Source organism: Macaca nemestrina, chromosome 10 (assembly GCF_043159975.1).
Source record: "Macaca nemestrina isolate mMacNem1 chromosome 10, mMacNem.hap1, whole genome shotgun sequence".
Taxonomy (NCBI): Eukaryota; Metazoa; Chordata; class Mammalia; order Primates; family Cercopithecidae; genus Macaca; species Macaca nemestrina.
Window position 1 is genome coordinate 56495840 of NC_092134.1, and position 21096 is coordinate 56516935.

Genomic DNA, 21096 nt, shown 5'->3' on the forward strand with positions numbered 1-21096 from the left:
GGTGGCGGAAAGCCCCGTTTGGCTGACTTTTTACTGCTGGAGCCTCCCGCCCCGTCTGTGTCCGCGAAGACGGGGATCGGCGCTCGCAGTGGAGAGGTCCGACGCAGGGCGGCGAGGGCCACTTCCCGGCGGGACCGTCCCGCCGCCGGGCCTCCCTGGAGGGGAAGGAAGTCCCTCTCCAAGTCCCAGTGGCTTTTGGAACTGCCGGGTCCCTTTGGGAGGGAGCGGTCCCGGGACGTGGGAAGATGCCGGGCGGGCGGGAAGCTGCAGGAAGAGGCGGGCCTCCTGCCTTTTGTCTCCTGGTGGCTAGCCCGGAGCCGGGCCGAGGGCAGCCAGCCCGCTACAAGCCCCAGCCCGGCAAGCGGCTCCGGGAATCCGGCGGGCGGGGCGGGGCGGAGCCGGGAGGAAGGCGGGGCGGACACAGGCCTCGCCCATCGGGCGCTCTTTAAAAGGCACTGGCGCGCGCTTCGCGTTGGATCTGGGACTCCGTGGACCCTACCTCCAGCTCAGCCTCGCTAGCTCCGCCTGCGGTACGTGCTCCCGCCTCCGACTCAAGTGAGTAGGGGCGGTGGGGCGGTTCCGCGGCGCTGCCAACCCCAGGGCGGGAGTCGCAGGGGGTTTCCACCGCCTCCCGGGGTCCTGCTGTCGCCGGCCGGCGCGCCCCGGTCTCCTCCGACATCCCCATCCCGGTCCACATTTGTGCCCCTGCCAGCCTCCTCACCCCTGCGCCCCAGATTTTCTCTCTCTTATCCCTCAAACACACCTGCCCTTGTCCCCGAGGCCGCCCAGGCCGTGCGCTGGGATCCCAGGCCCGCGGGGCAGGTAAATAATCTTACGTGACCTTTAGTTTCTCCATGCTGGTTTCTCTGGGGGAGAGGCGGGTCGTGAGTTTCGCGTTTCTGCTAATCCGCCTCTTGGCAGCCGTGGGTCCCCTCGTCCAGCGGCAGGTTCTCTCTGGGGTGGGGGTCCGAGTCTCAGGGCCCCCTCTGCCCGGAGTGTGGTGAGACCAAGGGCGACCTTACCGGGTTCGGTCCCCTAGGGGTGGAATGGGGCTTCTACATCCCCCGCGAGCCCAGGGTACTGCTCCTGCCGCCGTACCCGGCTCCTAGCGGCCCCATTGTTTGGTGGTGCCTGCCCACCAAGCACCGAACCACTCTTATGTCGAAAGAACAGCAGGGAAATGTCAGTCGCTCACTCCTAGCTTTTTCCAGAACTTTCTACGATTCAGGTACAAAGAAGAATGCAAGAATGCTTGATTGTGAAATTATGCGACAGGTCCTGAGAATCACATTCTGGGTTCTCCAGAGCCAGATTCAGGAGCTCCACGTAGGCACCCCCTGGGGGCGGGGGGCGGGCTTTCTAAACCGGCGGATCCCTTTCCCCCTTCTAAACCGGGACATTTGTTAAACGATGTTTATTTAAATGGCTACCCAAAATGTTTAACTTCTTTTATTTGCAGTCTGCAAACCAAGCACATTTTCCCTTTATAAATGCTTTTCGATACAGATTTTTTTTTTTTTTTTAGCGGGGGCGGTTAGTAATTTTTTAACCCGGGCAGTGAAAATCGTTGTATTTAGTTCTTGACTTTTCCAATTAACCTGTTTTAAAACTCTACTTATAAAATGCCAAGAATTCAAATAGGACAGCCACAAAGTTAGCTGTATTTTGACTCCCGTTTTTCAAGAAAGAGTTGGGTGATAGATTTTGAAAGAGAGAATCTAACATAATTTCAGAACAGCATGCCAGCCTACAAAGGATGTTGTGAAGTGCTGAATGGTCTCCCCCAATACTCCTGGGGTCATCGCTCTCGTCCATTGTCACTGATACTTTGTCAGTATTTCTCTGGGTTTTTTCTCCCCTGCATTGTAGTTTTCTTTGCTCTTTTGGTGCTGTGTTACCTTTAAGACCAGACCTGCATCTCATAAGTCTTTGAAACTCACAGTGCTTCCTTGGGTGCCTTGGACAATTGAATGAAAGAAGGAAGGAAAGAATAAGGTTGTGATTATAGGAAACAAAAATATAATTTGACTCATACAATAGATATTTGTTTGCAGATTTGATCTAAAGTTTGTATCATACATTTTTAATGCATTTCTCCAAATGTATTTAACAAATATTGATTGATACTGGTATATGCTAAGTACTGTGCTGAAAGCAGTACTTGCTGGAGGCCTGTCCTGATGAAATTGCAAAATCAGGAGTTTTAGAAGCTTGACTCCAGAGGCAACTCTGACACTAAATTGCAATAGGGATCCGGGTCTCTAATTTTTCTTCTTTGTCAAAAGTGAGGTGAATCAAATGAACCCCAAAAGGGAGCCCACTATGGGAGAGGAGGCATGGCTGAAAGGGGCAGGAACGAAGCCAGGCAGGACCAAATTCACACTTCAACTCCAGTACCCATTGGTTTGATGCCCTTGGGCAAATTAACTTTACTCTTTGGCCTCAATACTTCATCGTGTAAAATGGGTGTAGTGGCACATGCCTTGCAGGGTTGTCATAAGGCCTGTTGATACTTGTACAAAGCTCAGCCCAGCCTGGGAGTGGTTCCTTGTAACTAGACAAAGTTGTGCACTTGGTTGAATGTGTGTGGGAAAAGGCTATCAGTGAAAGTCTGTTTCAGGAGAGAGCTGGCTCACACCTGAATAGTGTTTCCTAGACATTGCCTGGAGGCCAGCTTTCTTTATGCAGATTTTCACAGGTTTCCTCAAGGCACCTTACCCTGACTGCCAGCATGGCATCCCTTGGGTTCTGTTGGGTGGGGATCCCCAGACACCTCTGGGTCTTTGATTACCTAGGTGGGGTTTCTAACTGTTTTTATATCATGGCACTCCTGTGAGGCCTCCAGACCCCTTCTCAAAATGTCATAACATAAAGTATGTGGTACCAAATTGCTCAGCCCCCAGAATTAAAAGGAATTGTGGACTCTGGGTTAAGAATCCTGACTTAAGGGAATATTTCTCAGTCTGGATGGTGGAGAAGCTGGGCACAGTTTCTTTTTTATATATTTTTTCTCCTCAAATTCCTTTTTACCACAGGCACAGTTTCTGTTTGTTAAAAATTTTATTGTTGTAAGTCACAGAGGAAGAACTAATAGAAGTATATTGTGAATGATCTGGAAAGGATATCAGGTTCCTTTTTTGTTTACAATCTCATTGTGCCAACAGTACTATTAATTGTCTTTGACTAATAAGAACAGACACCATGTAATTCATTAGGGCCAAATGACTTCCCAGTTCACTATCGGAAAGAGGGCTTCATGGTGGTTTCACAGTACTTCCAAAAGAAAATAAGCACAGAGAAATGAATCCTCATCCAACACACAGCAGTATAGGAACTACTCAGCTTAAAGAAGAACCTGTGCCATAGCCATGGAGGTCAGTACTATATCCGTATTGCTACCAGTGGTTTAGTTTAGCAAAACATCAGTGAAATACTTTTGAATTGGAATTTTATTGGTATTCATTTTTAAGTTGAATTGGTCGTTTTATTTTGGTTTCATAGTTATGAGTCATTTAATAGCTTGATGCCTCAGTTTCCCCACTCATAAAATGGGAATAGTGTTAGTCTTACGTTAGTTGTTACGAGGATTAAATGAGGTAATATAAAATATAAGTAAAGCGTATATTAAGCTTTATAGAAGTATTTGTAATTATTATTACCTGTCCTGTGGCAGACACTATTCTAGGTGTTTTGCATATATTGTTTAATCTCGAAACTGCCTTATATAAATAAGCATTGTCTCCATTTTTAAAATGAGAAAACTAGCAGATCAAATGAACAACCTGTGATCTTTTGGCAAATAAACAATAGTCTCAGCATATATATATCTAGGTCTGATTCCATGAAAAAATCATGCAAATATTGTTTGAATAATTAAATAACTTGTAGTTTTGCACAGATTGTGAATTGCTATCACAGATGCTGGGGATCAGGGTTACTGAGCTTATAGCATAGTTGCATTTTAATTACAATATGGGATTTGGCAGATAGTGATTCAAATCTGTGTCGAATTTTGCTGCACTCTAAGTTGAAGACATGAGAGGTAGCAGAATTCAAAAGTAGTAAGAATGGTGAGGCTGAGGTACACACAGGAGTTTTCACTAGATTAGAAGAGAGTTTTCCTTCAGTGGGGTTAGCAGAGAGGGGTAATAGAAAGCTTGTTGGTTGAAAGTAGCAGTTTGGGTGTGAGAGTGGTGCACAGAGATCACTTACTGCTAGTTGGGTGGAGAGGAAGGTGTGTAATTTGTGTGTGTAATTTGGTAACTTCAAGGATTGAGAATTCTCAGGTCATTTGAATAGTCTCAACCCTTAATGTTCTGTACCTGTCAGATATGGTACTTTTGAGGAAAGCTTGTGGTTCTGCAATCAAAACATGAGCCTGATTTGTTTCTTTGGAGATCGGTGACCTCAGCAAGTCACCCAACTCATCAGTCCCCATCATTTTGGCACCAGGGACCAGTTTTGTGGAGGATGATTTTTTCACGGATGGGAAACTGTTCCACCTCAGATCATCAGGCATTAGATTCTCATAAGGAGTGGGCAACCTAGATACCTCACCTGCACAATTCACAATAGCGTTCCCGCTCCTATGATAATCTAATGCTTCCACCGATCTGACAGGAAGCAGAGCTCAGGCGGTAACACTGGCTCACCCTCCACTCACCTCCTGCTGTGCAGCCTGATTCCTAGCAGGCCACAGACAAGTAGCAAGTAGCCTGAACACAAAACACAGCTATGGGTCTGTGGCCTGGGGGTTGGGACCCGTGACCTAACTGACTGAACTTGGTATATTCAGGCCCCGAGTGTTCCTAAAGGAAAAGGAAGCCCGCCCGTTTGTGGAGTACAGGCTCTTTGCCAGGTACTTTACAAACTTTATCTCATTAAATCTTTACAACCACCTATAAGATAGTTCTCATCCATTTCCAGGTTACCTCTGAGGAAGTTAAGACTCAGAGGTTAAGGAATTTTTGCCAAGATCACAGAGCTGATAACTGGCTTTTTCAACCAGCTTGTGTCTCTCTGATTCTAAGCTCCGCACTGTTTCTTTTATATCTGGCATGTCTGAAAGGTGGCATGTGTATTGCAGTTTCCATGGCAAAAATAATTAATCACAGTTCTCTTGATTGTAGAACCTGGACTGAATTTCAGAATCTTTCTCAACGTAGTTTCAGGAATCCACTATCAGTGGATCTGCAAGATGACTGTTTCGTCATGCCTGTGAAAGTAAACGGTGTGGAAGCCCTTTTTGCATGCCTCTGTGTCATTTATTGTATTGCTATTATTTGTCCACATGTTTTTACCACCAAAGTAGAACTCTGTACAAAACGGGCCTTTCCTTATGACCCATTTATCCTCAGCCCCTAGCCCAGTACATGGCTTATGAAATATTGTTGAATTAATACATTTATATGAGAGCTTCATAAACAGTAAAGCATTTTACAGTGCTTATAAGCTGCCTCTACCCTAGAAAAATTACTTGAGACACAGAAATGAAGTTAGCTGGATGGAAAGGAGGTAAGACAGTTGCCTTGATGGGGAGGGTTGGGGGATAAGGAAGGAATAGACATGTGAGATGGTAGGGCAAGATGAGTATTGATAACAAAGGTTAGAACATTGCTAAATATTGATACTATCATTTGAGTCCCGACTATGCAAGCATTATCTCATCTATAACTCTATAAAGATGGTACTGTTCTTAACTCTCTAAAAAAGGTACTGTTGCCCTAAGTTTACGGATGAAAGAAATGACACTTCCTGGACTCCAAACATGTGTTCTTACTTTGCCCTTATGCTAAACTGACTTAAAGGCCAGGTTGAGGATTTGGCTTCAGTAGGAGGAGCCAGATGGAGTATGGAGCTGATCACTAAGACATGAAGAGTTCATCCTTGGTTCAGTGGTATTCACTTCCATAAGAAAAGTAGACTAAGTGGGTAGTTGGGGTAACAGAAGAAAAAATTTGTAGAACAGGCATCAACTGAAAGCTTAATTTCTGATTAACTACAGCTGTCAAATCCTGGCCTTGCTAAAAAGTCATTGTAACCAGGGACAGTGCTACTAACTTACATTCTTTAACAAGTAACTCCCCCTGGATGTGGCTCAAGATGAGACTATATTTTATAATAAATTCTCCTTTAGGGGAAATTGGATTACAGTCAGGTTCTAGTGTAATAATAAGGCCTTACATGTAGTAATAAAATGTCAAAACTTCTGGAGGCATTGAGAATCTGGGTAAATATACAATATAGACTGATTCAATCCAAACTTTTAATTTCAGAGCAGATAACTTAAACTTTAAATGGTAACATATAGATTTGAATTTCATAGATTCAAGTCATCCCCATTCTAAAGTAAGACAGTAAATGCAGCACTAATGGTATGAGAATGGCCCAGGTAGTCAGCTCTCAGTTATGATATGGCTCTCATGAGTGCAGGAACACAAGGGTTCTTGGTCCTCCCGCCGGTTTAGATAAAACGACATGGACACACATGGAGTGGTTTTAAGGAGCGGAGAGTTTAATAAGCAAGAAGGGAGAAGACAGAAGGAAGAAGCTCCCCAGTACAGAGACAGAGGGAGGGCGGCTCCAAAGCCCAAAGAGGAGGTTCCCACCTGCCACGGATACCAGCCAGGTATATTTGCAGAGGCTGGAGGAGAGGATGTCTGATTTACACAGGGCTTAGGGGATTGGTTTGACCAGGCATATCATTCACGTAGTCCAAGAAAAAGCTGGCCCTCACACCCTAGCTTTTTAATATGCAAATACAGGGCGCCATGATGTTCCACACACGTGGGGATATGTGGGGGGCTGCCATGTGACCAGGCACAGGTAGGGCATTTGCATATCAAAGGTTGCCGGCCTGGCTCTAGGAGCCAGGGCTTTACAAGAAACTTTTCCAGAGATGCTTTAAACAAGGAAAGCTTCCCAAGGACCCCTTTTCCTCTCCATCTGCCTAAAGTAATTTCTTAATAACTCCTACCACAGTTGTCTAGAGAATGAAGTAACTGTACCATAAGACAACTCAGACTTCGACTATATCAGTTTTTCCCCATGGGTGAGTCTTATGAATTTTGGGTGGTATCTTAGGCTAAGGAGAGGCAGCAAGGAGAAATTGCACATAGGTGTTCAGATATAAATCACATTGTAACATCTAATACAGTGGGTCAGTCATAGTGCTGGAACTCTTTCAGACACTGAAAAACAAGGAAGAAGACTGAGAAACAGAATTTGCCCTATTTTATCAGATGTAAATTTTATTTTTGCTCTTACCATTCTGTAAATGAATGCATAGGATTTGGGAAAGGCATGCAGCCCAGATTTGCTTAGTGCAAATCTAGTTTGCTGTGATTAATGACAGCTGTAGTGGAGTAGTGTGGCCAAAGGCTTGTAAGAAAAATGAAGACTTGCTTTTTTTTTTTTTATATGCACAGCAATGCCAAGAGTGACCGAAATGGAAGATCATCACACTTCTTCCAGCCAAATTCAGGAAATGTCCAGTAGAGGTTCAAGCTAAAAGTGTAAATTTGAACTTTGTTTCTTAGTCACCACCATATGTGGGAACTGTTGCTTTACTTTGGAGTGCATTTTAATGTCCCCAAAAAGGAAGGTTGATAGTGACCAATCAGCTCAGTTTTTTCCTTACCTCGTTTGTTGCTCTGCAGCTATGTACTAGGTGCTGGTTGGTGGGTTTTCCTACCAGAGTACTGATAGCAGGCCGGATAGAGTGAGATGTCCCCTTTGTCTTCAAGCTGACAGCTACTGGATTCCTGCCAAGGCATTGGCTTACCTTATCTTGCCTTCACAATATTTCTGTTGGTGGAGAGAGCCCCCTGTCCCCATTTTTAGCTTGAGGAAATGAAGCCCGAGGTTGCGCAGCTGTGATAACGGTGGCATTAACTCAGGTGTGCTTAAACCAGTCAGTCTACTTACTCTCCCTCGTCCTTTCCATTATGAAATATTTCAGGCATACAAAGTAGAGAACAATATAAGGAATATTCAACTATCCCCATCCACTTTTTTTTTTTTTTTTTTGGAGACAGGGTCATCTTGCTCTGTTGCCCAGGCTGGAGTGCAGGGGTGCGATCATAGCTCACTGTAGTCTTGACATGCCTGGCATAAGCAATCCTCCCCCTTCAGCCTCTCAAGAAGCTGGGACCAGAGGTGTGTGCCACCACGCCTGGCTAATTTCTTTTTAAATTTGTTTTAAATATAGGTAATATAGGGTCTCCCTATGTTACCCAGACTGGTCTTGAGCTCCCGGGCTCAAGCAGTCCTCCTGCCTCAGCCTTCCAAAGCGTTGGGATTACAGGCATGAGCCACCACGCCTGGCTCCCTATCCATCTTAAAAAAAAAAAAAGTAAATCCAACTGAAACTTTCTGAGGATGCTCTTTATGTTACATCATTTCCCTCTGTCACAGAAAAGGTTATTTAGAAATCCTTAGGAAAGTCCTTAAACGGGATAGAACTGTAATATTTTGATATATGCACATACTCTGGTAGATGGTGTGGAGAATACAGAGATGTGGTCCCCACCCTCAAGGGACCAGAAACTTATTGCACAGTAAGTTGAATGCTGTGGAACTTGGGTAAGTATCTCCTGAAAAGCTGACACATTCACATTTGGCTGGTGCAGTTAACTTAGAATAAGTAAGTTTAAAGAAACCCTGAATTACATAAAGAAAGGGAAGATATTCCTTCTATCTTAAAAATCCAGGCTGTTCTTCAGTGGTATGGAAGAGCATAACAAGGTTATTAGTTGCGTTTTCCTTTTAATGTGTTTTTAAGTGTTATTCAAAGACAGCATAGTCTAACCTGAGTCGTGATAGCAATCTGGCTCCTTACTGGTGATTGCTCCAAAGTAAATATGTGTGAAAATGAAAAATACCAAGTTGGTATTAACAGTTCACTTTCTAATATGAGAAATGCTTCAATAATAGAAATGCCTTGACAACAACAAAGTATGTTAAGAACTAGTTGATACTTAGGATCCAGTGTAAGTAATTGTAGTGTCATTACCTGTAGGCCTGGATTCTGGCCTTTGGTTCTGCAGGAATCATGAAGGAACTTCCAGCAGATGGCTGCTGCATCCATGAGCATTCAGAATACAGGTAACTTTGGAGGCAGTGGGCAAAGTCAGTGTCACTAACTGTACTACAAACACAGGTCAGTGCAGGCTGTTGGAGCCAAGGCTTTATGTCTTAGGTTTTACAGCCAGGCTTACGTTTCAGTCTGGATTTAAACAATGGAGTGCCTGTCTCCAGGGAGGAGAAGAAAAGATTTATGCAACTAAAAAGGAAAGCTTGTAAACATGTCCTATTGTTGCAAGATACTGATCCTATGTGGATGCCTTCATGGTAAGCCTGGTAACATTTATGGACCCTTGGAATGACTTTGTTCCTGTCTGGTTAAGAGAAGTTGGCTTTTTGCAAATTCAGACTTACAGTTGAGTGATAACAAGCCATAGCAGTCAGGGGCATGTGTGTGTGTCTGTGTGTATGTGTGGTATGTGTGTGTTGTTTTAAGGAACAGGAGCTCCAATTCCAAATGACTTAAGAAGGGAATTTACTGGCTCATAACTGAGGCATGTAGGATAAGGTAAGGCACAGTTGATTGGCCGTGACCGAGTCACATGCCCAGCCCTGGGGTTGGGGATTGCTATGGTTTGAGTGTTTTTGTCCCCTCTGAGAATCATGTTAAAACAATTCCCAATGCAACAACGTTGGGAGTTGGGCCTAATGGGAGATGTTTAGGTCCTGAGGGATCCACTCTCTTCAAAGGATTAGTACTACCATAAAAAGGCCTGGTGGGAGCGGGTTCACCCTCTTCTGTTCTTCTGCCATGTAAGGTACAGTGTTCCTGGCCTCCAGAGGATGCTGCATTGGAGGCACCATTCTGCAGCACAGATGGGGCCCTTAGCAGACACTAAACCTGCCATACCTTGATCTTGGACTTCCCAGCCTTCAAATCTTTATATTCTCAGTCTATTCTTTATAAATTACCTAGTCTCTGGTATCCTGTTACAGCAACACGAAACAGATGAAGATAGGGGTAGAATCAATACCATCTAAAACCAGTGCTTTTCAAACCATCTATGGTAAATGTGTTAGTCTGTTGTCACGCTGCTAATAAAGACATACCTGAGACTGGGTAATTTATAAAGGAAAGTAGTTTAATTGACTCACAGTTCCACATAGTTGGGGAGACCTCACAATTATGGCAGAAGGTGAATGAGGATCAAAGTCACATCTCACATGGCAGCAGGCAAGAAAGCGCGTGCAGGGCAACTCCCCTTTATAAAACCATCAGATCTTGTGAGACTTATTCACTACCATGAGACCAGCACACAAAAGACCCACCCCCCAGGATTCAGTTACCTCCCACCAGGTCCCTCCCACAACACATGGGAATTATGGGAGCTACAATTCCAGATGAGATTTGGGTGGGGACACAGCCAAACCATATCAGTAAAGGACTGTTATTTTTAATTTCCAAGTACAGACCGATGGCTCTGTTCAACAAGATGAGTTCACTGATCTTCTCTTAGTTCTTGTGGCATAAAAGTTTCTAAATGCTTACCTGAATTTTATCTCAAATTGGTGACAAGAAGAGTGGCCCATCCATCACCAGGAGACCACATTTTAATAAGCACTTCTCTAAACCACATGGTCTAAGAAAGAGATGAGATGGCTGCTTTTCCAGAAGACAGTCTAGGGAAGGTATCACCAGAAGAGAGGCAAGAGAATACTGAGTGCTGGAAAGTTGCCCACCGCAGTGATCAGCTCCATTAATCTTTCTTTTGGAAAGGCCTCATCTTTGTGTTCAGGAAATTGTCAGGTTCTGGATCACCTTAATGGGGTAGGATGAGAATTCCCCACATCCCTTTTGATTTTAACGATTAGAGACTCTTAAGTCTTTTCTACTTAGCAGCACTCTGTTTCCCTTCTCTTTCTAGCCAGGTTTAGATTAGTAAGAGGCCTCGGCCTTATTAGCCACCTGTTTCCTAGAGAGGCAAGCAACCTATCTAAGGAGACTTAACAGGCAAGGGCTGCAAATGCCACTCTACAGAAGGAAGCCCGGAAAGGATGACGGGGAAAGGGGAATTAATTGCTTGTGTTTTTAGATACCACTCAAGGCAGGGCAGACATAACATGCCTTCTTAGCAGGACAACTTTCTATATTGGTTAAGGCATCTGAGGAAGCTGGCCATTCAGAACCAGGCTTTTTTTTTTTTTTTTTTTTTTTGTCAGAGTCTCGCTCTGTCACCCAGGCTGGAGTGCAGTGGTGCAATCTTGGCTCAGTGCAACCTCCGCTTCCTGGTTCGAGCAGTTCTCCTGCCTCAGCCTCCCAAGTAGCTGGGATTGTGGGCATCTGCTACCACACCTGGCTAATTTTTTTTTTTTTTTTTTTTTAATTTAGTAGAGACATGGTTTCACTGTGTTGGTCAGGCTGGTCTCAAACTCCTGACCTCAGGTGATCCACCCACCTTGGCCTCCCAAAATGTTGGGATTACAGGCATGAGCCACCATGCCCGGCCAGAACCAGGCATTTTAAAGTGGTCGAGGCAGACCGATTTGTTGAGAAGGGAGATGAGAAAATGTTGGCCTTACATGACAGCAAGACAGCCTAGGATCTGTACTTCCAGCTTGCCCTTTACAGCAGGCCATACTGTTCAGAGGCCATTCCTGCGTGCTCAGCAAACAGTTCAATTGGTAGGAAGGGAACTTGTGGCACATTCTGTATGGCCTGACTGACTTGTCAAAGAGGAAAACCCAACTGTTGGCTGGACTAGTGGGCCTTGGGGTTAGTGAAGCATAGAAACTTAAGCCAGAGCCATCTGGATGGGCGTTTGTTGTGGTTACAGCAAAGGCTCCGTGCATGCAGTTGTATGAGTCACAGACACAGCTATTTACACTACAATCATGTAATTTCAGCAAACAAATGTAAAACTTGTTCTTGCAGGGCAACACACTTTCTTCCCTAGAAAGCGTGTCATAGCTTATATATATTAAATGTTAAGAATTTAGTGTTGTCACAATGCATTATAAACATGTAATTAAGACCTCCACCCAAGGGTAAGATCTTCAGCTGAGTTTTAAAAAAATGTTTATTAAAAATGGGCATGTTAGGGAGGGGGACAAAGCTTGCCTTTCCCCTCCCCACGCTTCTTTCTTGACTCCTGTGGAGTCTAATGGCATAGTTTGTTTTGTTCCTGGTGACCTGTACTGTTGTATTGAATGCAGGTCCTTTGTCTGGCAGGAAAAAAAAAAAAAAAAAAATCTTGTGCACGACAAGCCAGTTTCCTAATGTAAGAGTTGTGATTTGGGAGAGGAGACGAGGTTATTTTGGAGGAACGCGGGTCTTTGAAAGATGTGGTTAGAGAGGTTCATAAAGAAACAAAAATCTGCAGCTGTCCCTGGGCTTAAACAGCCCTCTAGGGAGCCGTGCGACCAGCACAGGGACATTCTAATGAAGCCTTTATTCCTTCAGAATGCCTGTCTGGGGAGGTGGAAACAAGTGTGGGGCCTGTGGGAGGACCGTGTACCACGCAGAAGAGGTGCAGTGTGATGGCAGGAGCTTCCACCGCTGCTGCTTTCTCTGCAGTAAGTAGCTCCCCGTGCTCCACCTCTGACGGAATCTGTATGTACAAAGCTTCAATATGCCTATTTAAGGAAAAGTTGTGGTTTTGCAAACAAAGATCATTTTGAAAGCACGAATGGTTTTTACCAGTCGTCTTAGATGTTGTAAATGCAAGGCTAGCAGCGAAGACTGGAGGGGTGGCCCAAGACACACCGCCTCCCTTTGTGTCCCCACAGCTCTTGGCCTCTGTTTTGGCCTTTACTTTGTTAACACATCTGCCTCCCCCACCTCACTGAGAGCTGTGTGTCGCTTATGTGGTCTGGCACCTAGCACAGTTTCTGGCACATTGCAAGCGCTTAGCTCCCATTTTTGAGTAGATGAATTGCTCATCATCCAGCCCAGCTTTCTCTTTCTCGGGTTCCCTTTAATGACAACAAAGTCTTCAGTTTTAAAACTGTAGAGTAGCAACTTAAGAAAGCACATCATTAATCATCTTCTGATTTAATGACAGAATTTTCTTCCGTGAATGATTATGTCAGATAAACCCACCCATACGGGCAGATGTTCGCCTTATCAATAGTATTGTACAGGGAAAATTCCTGCAGAAAACCATAGGTTAAAAATTGGTTACGTTGAGAAATAATCTTCAGGAAAAGACTTCTTTTCTCAAATTTGAATAGTCCTTGTCCCTCATTGGAGCCAGCATTCAAGGTATCTGGACCTCTTTAATTGCATAACTGCTTTGCAGACAACAGAAAGTTGCAGTTACAAAAAAATAAGAATACTACATAGGAATGTTCCCTATGTATGCCTCCATAATAATTATGCTACTGTTCCTCAGAAGACTTGGTTTAACCATTTCTTTTAGAAGTTACTTTTTTTAAAAAGGAATCTATTTTTCAGCAGGCTTGTAACTAAGAAAGTATGGAAACAGAATGCAAATACTTCAGAAATTGCTCTCAGTTTCATGTGTCTAGGTTAAGCCACAATGTCTACACCATAGTAAAACAACACATACATGTATGCTGTTGACATTTGTTTTACTAAATGTCAAGTTCTTTACTGGTCATTTCTACCAATCCTTTCTAATATTTGTCTCTGCTGACTAAAGCCTTTTAAGGAAATAATTCAGAGTAGTTTGCAGACCTATGAGAATTTTACTGCAGAGAACAGGGATGAGGACTGGGGAAGAAAGGGGTGGTTATATAGTAACATTTTCATATACTTACACTTGTTTTGGTTCATACAGGTTTTTCAAAACAGTTTTTACATTTATTTACATTTATTCTGTCTGTGAAGGGTAGTTGTCCTTCAGCAGTGTTAGCTTAAATATGGTTTAAGATACAGTTATCTTTAGGTATGTGTATTTCAGCACTTGAGCCTCAACAGTTAGATTCCAGAGTAGATGTCATTTCATTCTACCATAGAAGACTTTAGTCTAAGATAATAGAACTTTCAAAATTTAACTCTATTTTAAACCAGCCAGCTAGTCCTCCTTCCCTCCCTTCCTCTTTGCTGTCCTTCCTTTTGTCCTCCTTTTTGTTGTTGTTGTTGTTGTTTTTAGTTTTTTGTTTTTGTTTTTGTTTTTTTTTAAATGGAATCTCGCTCTGTCGCCCAGGCTGGAGTGCAGTGGCGCGATCTTGGGTCACTGCAAGCTCCGCCTCCCGGGTTCATGCCATTCTCCTGCCTCAGCCTGCCGAGTAGCTGGGACTACCGGCGCCCGCCACCACGCCCTGCTAATTTTTTCTTTTTAGTAGAGATGGGGTTTCACTGTATTAGCCAGGATGGTCTCAATCTCCTGACCTCGTGATCCGCCCGCCTCAGCCTCCCAAAGTGCTGGGATTACAGGCGTCAGCCACTGCGCCCGGCCTTGTCCTCCTTCCTTTTATTCAACCCCCCTCTTTTATTTTTCTTACTTTTAATTTTTATGGGTACATAGCAGGTATATATATTTATGGGGTACATGAGGTGCTTTGCTACAGGCATACAATGTATGTTAATCACATCATCTTAAATGAGGTATCCATCACCTCAAGCATTATTTTTTTGTTACCAACATTCCAGTTATACTCTCTTATTTTTAAACATACAATGAATGATTGTTGACTGTAATCATCTTGTTGTGCTATCAAATACTAGATCTTATTCACTATATTTGTATACCCACTAACTCTCCCCACTTCCCTCCCGACACCGTACCCTTCTGAGCCTTTGGTAACCATCATTCTACTCCGCATCATCATACAATTGTCTTTTAAATAAGGGGGAGAAATTCTGATCTTTGATTTCCAGCTGCCAGATTGTGCTACCAGTGAGTTTCCTCACAATTTACTTTTTTGTCAAGCTTAATTGAAGTTTTAGAAAGTGAAATAATGTCTGGATGAAACATGATGACATTTGGCAGTTTTATGAAGTCGGACACGTGGAAATGTCCTGTGGCAAGAGATCCATCAAGAAAGAATGCATTCTCCTTTGGGACAGAAGGGAAAACAAATGCAGACTTTAAAGCACTTGACGATTTTCAGACAGGCTCATCACTGCTGGAGAAGCTGCTGGGGAGAGGAAAGGGTGATACTTCTTCCCAGTCTAGACTAGTGATGAAAACTAGAATTCAGGATTTAAAACTATTTTTATCCCGGGGGTGTCTACTGGGGAGGAAAGGATACAGAGGCAAGTCCCCCAAGGCACTGAGCTACCCTTCTGTTCTTTGTTAGGTTGTGATTTAACAGGAGTTGGTAAGACAAGGCTGAAAAGATTAAGAGTGTTGAGGGTTGGGAGCAAGGTGGTGTTTTATTCCTTTTGTTTAAGTAATTTATAGCCACCTCTGACACTTTGCTCCCTTAATATCATCTCCCAGAAAGGGAAATCATAGTAAAAGTTTGATCGGCACCATAGGAAAGGGAATACAAAATAAATGAAACAAACTAAAAATAAATAAAGCTTGAGGCTTCTGGATGTTATATTCTTGATACATTTCTGAAGCAACTGTCATATCGGTGGAGGAATGTAAATAATCCTCAAATGTAGCTGGCCAGTCCAGATGCTGTCTCATGGCTTTTGGGAAGCCACAGGATAAACCAGGAATGTGAGGGAGCCTCAGCCTTTACCATGTGTGGGCCATGTGTGTGCCACCATTGTTCTAAGGAAAAAGGCGTCTTTGGAACATGTGTAAAGTCTAACTTTTTCCCCTGCAGTGGTTTGCAGGAAAAATTTAGATAGTACAACAGTGGCAATTCACGATGAAGAGATCTACTGCAAATCCTGCTACGGAAAGAAATATGGGCCAAAAGGCTACGGTTACGGCCAGGGCGCTGGCACGCTTAACATGGACCGTGGCGAGAGGCTGGGCATCAAGCCAGAGAGGTGAGTTGGGAGACTGTTGGTTACCTTCAGAAATGAGTTGTGACAATTAGTGCCGCTTGCTGAACAGGAACCTGGGAGTCTCCAGATTTTTAGTTGAAACTAAGTAAAAAAATGGGACTCTGATTTTCTCATGTAAACTAGTGACTATTCTTTAAGTTCAAAATATTGAGTTTTGGACCTAACAAAGTTCTCATTAATAATTCCAGTGATTTCTGTTCCTGGCTTTATAGCATTCCAAGCTGTATCAAGGAGTCCTGTTCTCAAAAGCAAGTGATTTATATTTACTTCTATTTCGCAGCACCTTGGAGACCCGATGTCATGAAATTAAATGGTAGAGAAATGTGCTGTGTGAATCATGAGAGGCGTTTCTCATGTGCAGTGTAAGCAGTCAATGCGAATTCGTCAGTCCCTCCTTCTATGTAAACATTTTTCATCAAGAAATCATTTTTCTCTAACTTAAAAATGGAAATTATTTCTTGTTTTTGATTCTTTGAGAGAGTAGTATTAAACTTTAAAGGCTTTGGTGCCAACATATCAAGGTGCTAAATTTGTTAAAGTTCACTTAGTATTTCATATTCAGGTTAAATAACTTCCTTGTTTAGAATTCCCCCCACACACACTTTTTTTTTTCTTTTTCTTTTTTGTGACAGAGTCTCACTCTGTCACCCAAGCTGGCGTGTACTGGCGCAATCTCAGCTCACTGCAACCTCTGCCTCCCAGGTTCAAGTGATTCTCTTGTCTCAGCCTCCTGAGTAGCTGGGATTACAGGTGTGCACCACCACGCCTGACTAATTTTTGTATTTTTTGTAGAGGTTGGGTTTCACCATATTGGCCAGGCTGGTCTCGAACTCCTGGCCTCAAGTGGTCCACTTACCTCGGCTTCCCAAAGTTCTAGGATTACAGGGATGAGCCACCGTGCCCAATCTGGAATTTCCTCTTAATTCCTATTTTTAACCCATTGATTCTACTTTTTGAACTTAACATTTTCACATCCATTTTATATTGAAAAGTCCAAAATTAGTGTAATAGTCCAACAAAATGACCCTTGGACAAGACCATAAACCGTGCCAGTCACTGTGCAGCATTAGCATATGTTAACTCGTGTAATCCTCACAACAGTCCTACAGCAGAGGGCATCCTCTCTTTCTTCAGAGCAAATGAAGACAAGAAAAATCAAGTAAAAACTTTGCCCAAAGTCACACTGTTAGTTAATTGTAGAGCCTGGAACTTAACCTAGTCTAACTGCAAACCTTATGACCTGAATGAAACATGGTGCTTGGCTTGGCTGAAATAATGATTACCATGTATTGAGTCCCTGTTGTCTGTTGAACATTTATCTTCATTCTGTATAATCCTCAGAGTAACTCTGAGGTGTAGATACTTTGTCCGTTTTATAGATGATGACACTAAGAGTCAGGTCACACAAATAAATGAGAGAGCCAGGATTTGAACCAATGTCCATTTGGTTCCAAAATCTGTTCTCTTCCAACTGCAGTATGTACTACATTGAGGCTCACCTCTGTGTTCTTTGAGCTTCTTCCACCCTCAGAGTTTCTGGGCCATGATGCCCAGCTTACCTTTTTATCTTTGTTAAGATTTGTTTTACCTGCTGTGCTCCCCTTTTCCATCTTATTACATCTATTTTTGTGCTCTAAAGGTTTTATTGAAAACCTTTTAAAATTTAAAGCACAAAGACCAGTGAACCCTCCTTTATTTATTATTATTATTATTTTTTATTTAATATAGACAGGGTCTTGCTATGTTGCCCAGGCTGGCCTCAAACTCCTGAGTTCAAGTTATCCTTCTACATTGGCCCCCCAAAGTGCTAGGAAGACATTGCTTTTCCAGTAGGAAAAATTAGCAGTTGTGGAGTGCTGTCATTTTATCTGCTCAGCTAATTTATAAGGTTCTAAAAGGGCTTAAAAAAAAAAAAAAGTCTTCTCCCATCCTGGCTAACACGGTGAAACCCCGCCTCCACCACAAAATACAAAAAAAATTAGCCAGGCGTGATGGCAGGCGCCTGTAGTCCCAGCTACTCGGGAGGCTGAGGCAGGAGAATGGCGTGAACCTGCGAGGTGGAGCTTGCAGTGAACCGAGATCGCACCACTGCACTCCAGCCTGGGCGAGTGCGTGACTCCGTCTCAAAAAAAAAAAAAAAGAAAAAGAAAAAAAAAAGTCTTCTCAAAGCCTGAGGGTGTTCTGCACCTACTAGGTACACCTTACTGCATGGAAACAGTTCCTACTGATAGCAAGAAATATGGTTCACTCAGTGATCTGTAAATAGTGACAGAACTACCACCCTTATCAGAGAACAATGAAAGATAAACAAATGGCATAGTAATAATAAAAATTTCCAAAATATTTTTCCATGAAGAAAGTTGGCTGTTCACACTTTCCTTTATTCAAGATATACTGGGAGACTAAGTAATCTATAAAACATGCTTAACTTTCTTAGTTATAGACCAAAGTCAACTTACCTATTTGTGGAATTTTTAAACTGCTTAACAGTGATTTTTCCAACTCATGTGAAGTAAAAAGTTAGCTATGATTCCAGTGATATTCTGGAGTAAAAATATATGCTCTGGTAAGTTTTAATAAACCATAACATAACTGCTTAGTTGAGAGGCCAACACTGAGGATTAAATGAATTCTGTTTAGACTCAGAGGGACAGATCTTTAAGTCTGAGTCCCTGTCTGGTTTTTGTAATAATAAATGAGCCCATAGATAGGTTCAAGCAGTAACTCTGGCTGGCACCTGAGTCATTTCTTCTTCATTTCCTCCCCTGTCCTGGGCTGCGAAGGCCTCCAGCTTTGAGGCAATATAGCAGTTAAGTCCCAGAGTTCCATTGTTCCTGCCTTGTGTACTTAAAAGGGCCCTGTGGAAACTCTTGCCTACTTTCTTTCCCTCTTTCCACAAGTGTTCAGCCTCACAGGCCTACAACAAATCCAAACACTTCTAAATTTGCTCAGAAATATGGAGGTGCTGAGAAGTGTTCCAGATGCGGGGATTCTGTATATGCTGCCGAGAAGATAATTGGAGCTGGAAAGGTAAAGTGTTATTTCGAATTAATAACAGCAAATGAATCCTCTCTGCTCCCTTTCTCCCCCTAACCCTTCCACATTTCTTGCTTGGGTGATGTCTTATAAATCAGTGTCTATATGAAACTTTTCTTTAAATGCACTTCCATCAGAATTACTAACTTTTTTGAAGTGATTCCCTTACTTGACAAGTCACTTTTATGTTTGAAAGAAGTTGTTTTCATAGGGGGCACTCCTGAAGGTTAAACTTTAAAAGGCCAGACTCTAAGGGAATCTCCAGGTTATTCAATATAGTGAAAAAAAGCAGGAGTCCGAGTCAGGACACCTGATGCGAATTCAGTGTATGCATTTGGAAAAGTTACCAGCTAACCTCTTTGAGCTACGCTGTTCTTGGCCAGATAGAAGATGGTCTGTTTAAAGGAGCAGACGGGGCTTGTGCTTAGGACTGAGGCTGCTCTTAGGGAAACAGCCTTTCTGTGGGTGATCAGGAGTGCAGATACTGAGGTCTGGTTTCAGCCTTCTCACTGGAGCTGAACCACAGAAGTCAGGAGCTTGCTTTGGGGTGATCATGCTGAGCCACTTCTTGCTACACATCTAATTGAACTGTAGGAAACAGACCTCTCAAACATGCTGACACATTCATCTCTTCCAGCCCTGGCACAAAAACTGTTTCCGATGTGCAAAGTGTGGGAAGAGTCTTGAATCAACAACTCTGACTGAAAAAGAAGGTGAAATCTATTGTAAAGGTAAAATTAATTTCAGTTACTGCTGTCCATATGAATATCCCACACTGGTTCTTATTTAATGAAATGTCACTGGTATTAAAAAAAAGAAAGAAAGAAAGGGGTACCACTATTTGAAAATAAAATATCCCAAGATGCTTATAGATGACAGAGAACCACAGATAATCTTAAGTTCCTGATCATCTAAAACTCCCCCTAGATAAAAACACTACAAATAGCCACCTTTTGCCTTCATCTCTTGAGCAAAGCGTTAAGTATATGGAAGAAAATAGACAAATACATACCTTACCTGGCCTGACTCATGCTTGCAACTTAGCAAGACCACGCTGAACACTATGGAGCCAGAATGTGTGGACTTGTCTTTATAGCTTTAATATATTTAGTACATGACCTATTTAACATCGTAAATAAGTTGAGCCCTTTTACAAAGCAGTTTGTTTTATTTATGGGGGTTTATTGAGTGGGTCTTCAGCAGTGTTAGCAAAGCTTAATGGACTTGCACTAACTATCCTTCCTCCCTTTTCCTTTGTAGGATGCTATGCAAAGAACTTTGGGCCCAAGGGATTTGGCTATGGCCAAGGAGCAGGGGCTCTTGTTCATGCCCAGTAAGGTGTAAACCCTGAACTAAACATCACACACTGAGAATCTCTTCATTACCTAGGCACAGATAATCTTTAACACTAAACTACTGTGAAATTCTACCAGCATTAAATACTGTATATTGCCCTGTACTTGGATAGGCTGGCTAACTTGTAGGAAGAGAGCACTGTATCGTATCCTTTTGCTTTATTCACCAGCATTTTGGGGGAACATTTCTTTTACATTTTAAATAAAACTTCAGCTTGATTTGGGTGTTCATTGTCTTTTAATTAATCTTTTGGAGGAGAGGCTCTGATTTCAGTTAGTGGAAAATCATTTGGGTCCCTACCTTTGTTACCCCATTACCCAGTTGACTCATTAATGTTTGCATTACAACTGTTGAAAAGGATCTCTCTCTCAAGCAGGCAAGTGCGCCTTAAGAGTAAAGGTTGCTAGGCAACAGGCATCGCCATTTCAGCTCCTCAAAGCTGGTGTTCAGCAGTGCAGCATCTCCTCCTTTTCCTCCCCGCTGTACTCTTAAGTTCTTTTGATTAATCTATACCTAAAATTCAGTACAACCTACGGGCAACTATAGAATCTGAGACTTAGTATGATCCTTTTTAAAGACTCTCCACTGTGATCTAATAGATGGTGACCTACTAAATCCTGGAAACGGGGGTGTTTCACACATTTTGATTCTGTATAAGTAGCAAAGAATGTTGCATTGTCTGGGCACATTCAGCTGGCTTCGGTAGAAGAGGAGCATTAGACTTTATAAGGTATGGCTTCATTATTCCC

The 21096-nt window shown here is 42.9% G+C and overlaps 1 protein-coding gene across 3 annotated transcripts; it reads left to right on the top strand.

The window, feature by feature from the left end:
• Window positions 1-397: 397 nt before the first annotated feature.
• Window positions 398-20565, top strand: LOC105473322 (cysteine and glycine rich protein 2). Of its 3 annotated transcripts, XM_071071400.1 has the most exons (7): window positions 398-555; window positions 12485-12597; window positions 15769-15937; window positions 16168-16317; window positions 18856-18985; window positions 19629-19722; window positions 20252-20565. In XM_071071400.1, exons 2-7 carry the CDS (start codon window positions 12486-12488, stop codon window positions 20326-20328), a joined length of 732 nt encoding a protein of 243 aa, XP_070927501.1. In that variant the 5' UTR covers window positions 398-555; window position 12485; the 3' UTR covers window positions 20329-20565. The 3 variants fall into 3 exon arrangements, with proteins under 3 accessions (XP_070927501.1, XP_011725386.1, XP_011725387.1); XM_011727084.2 differs by lacking the exon at window positions 16168-16317; XM_011727085.2 differs by lacking the exon at window positions 16168-16317 and having other exon boundaries at window positions 421-530.
• The last annotated feature ends 531 nt before the right edge of the window (window positions 20566-21096 follow it).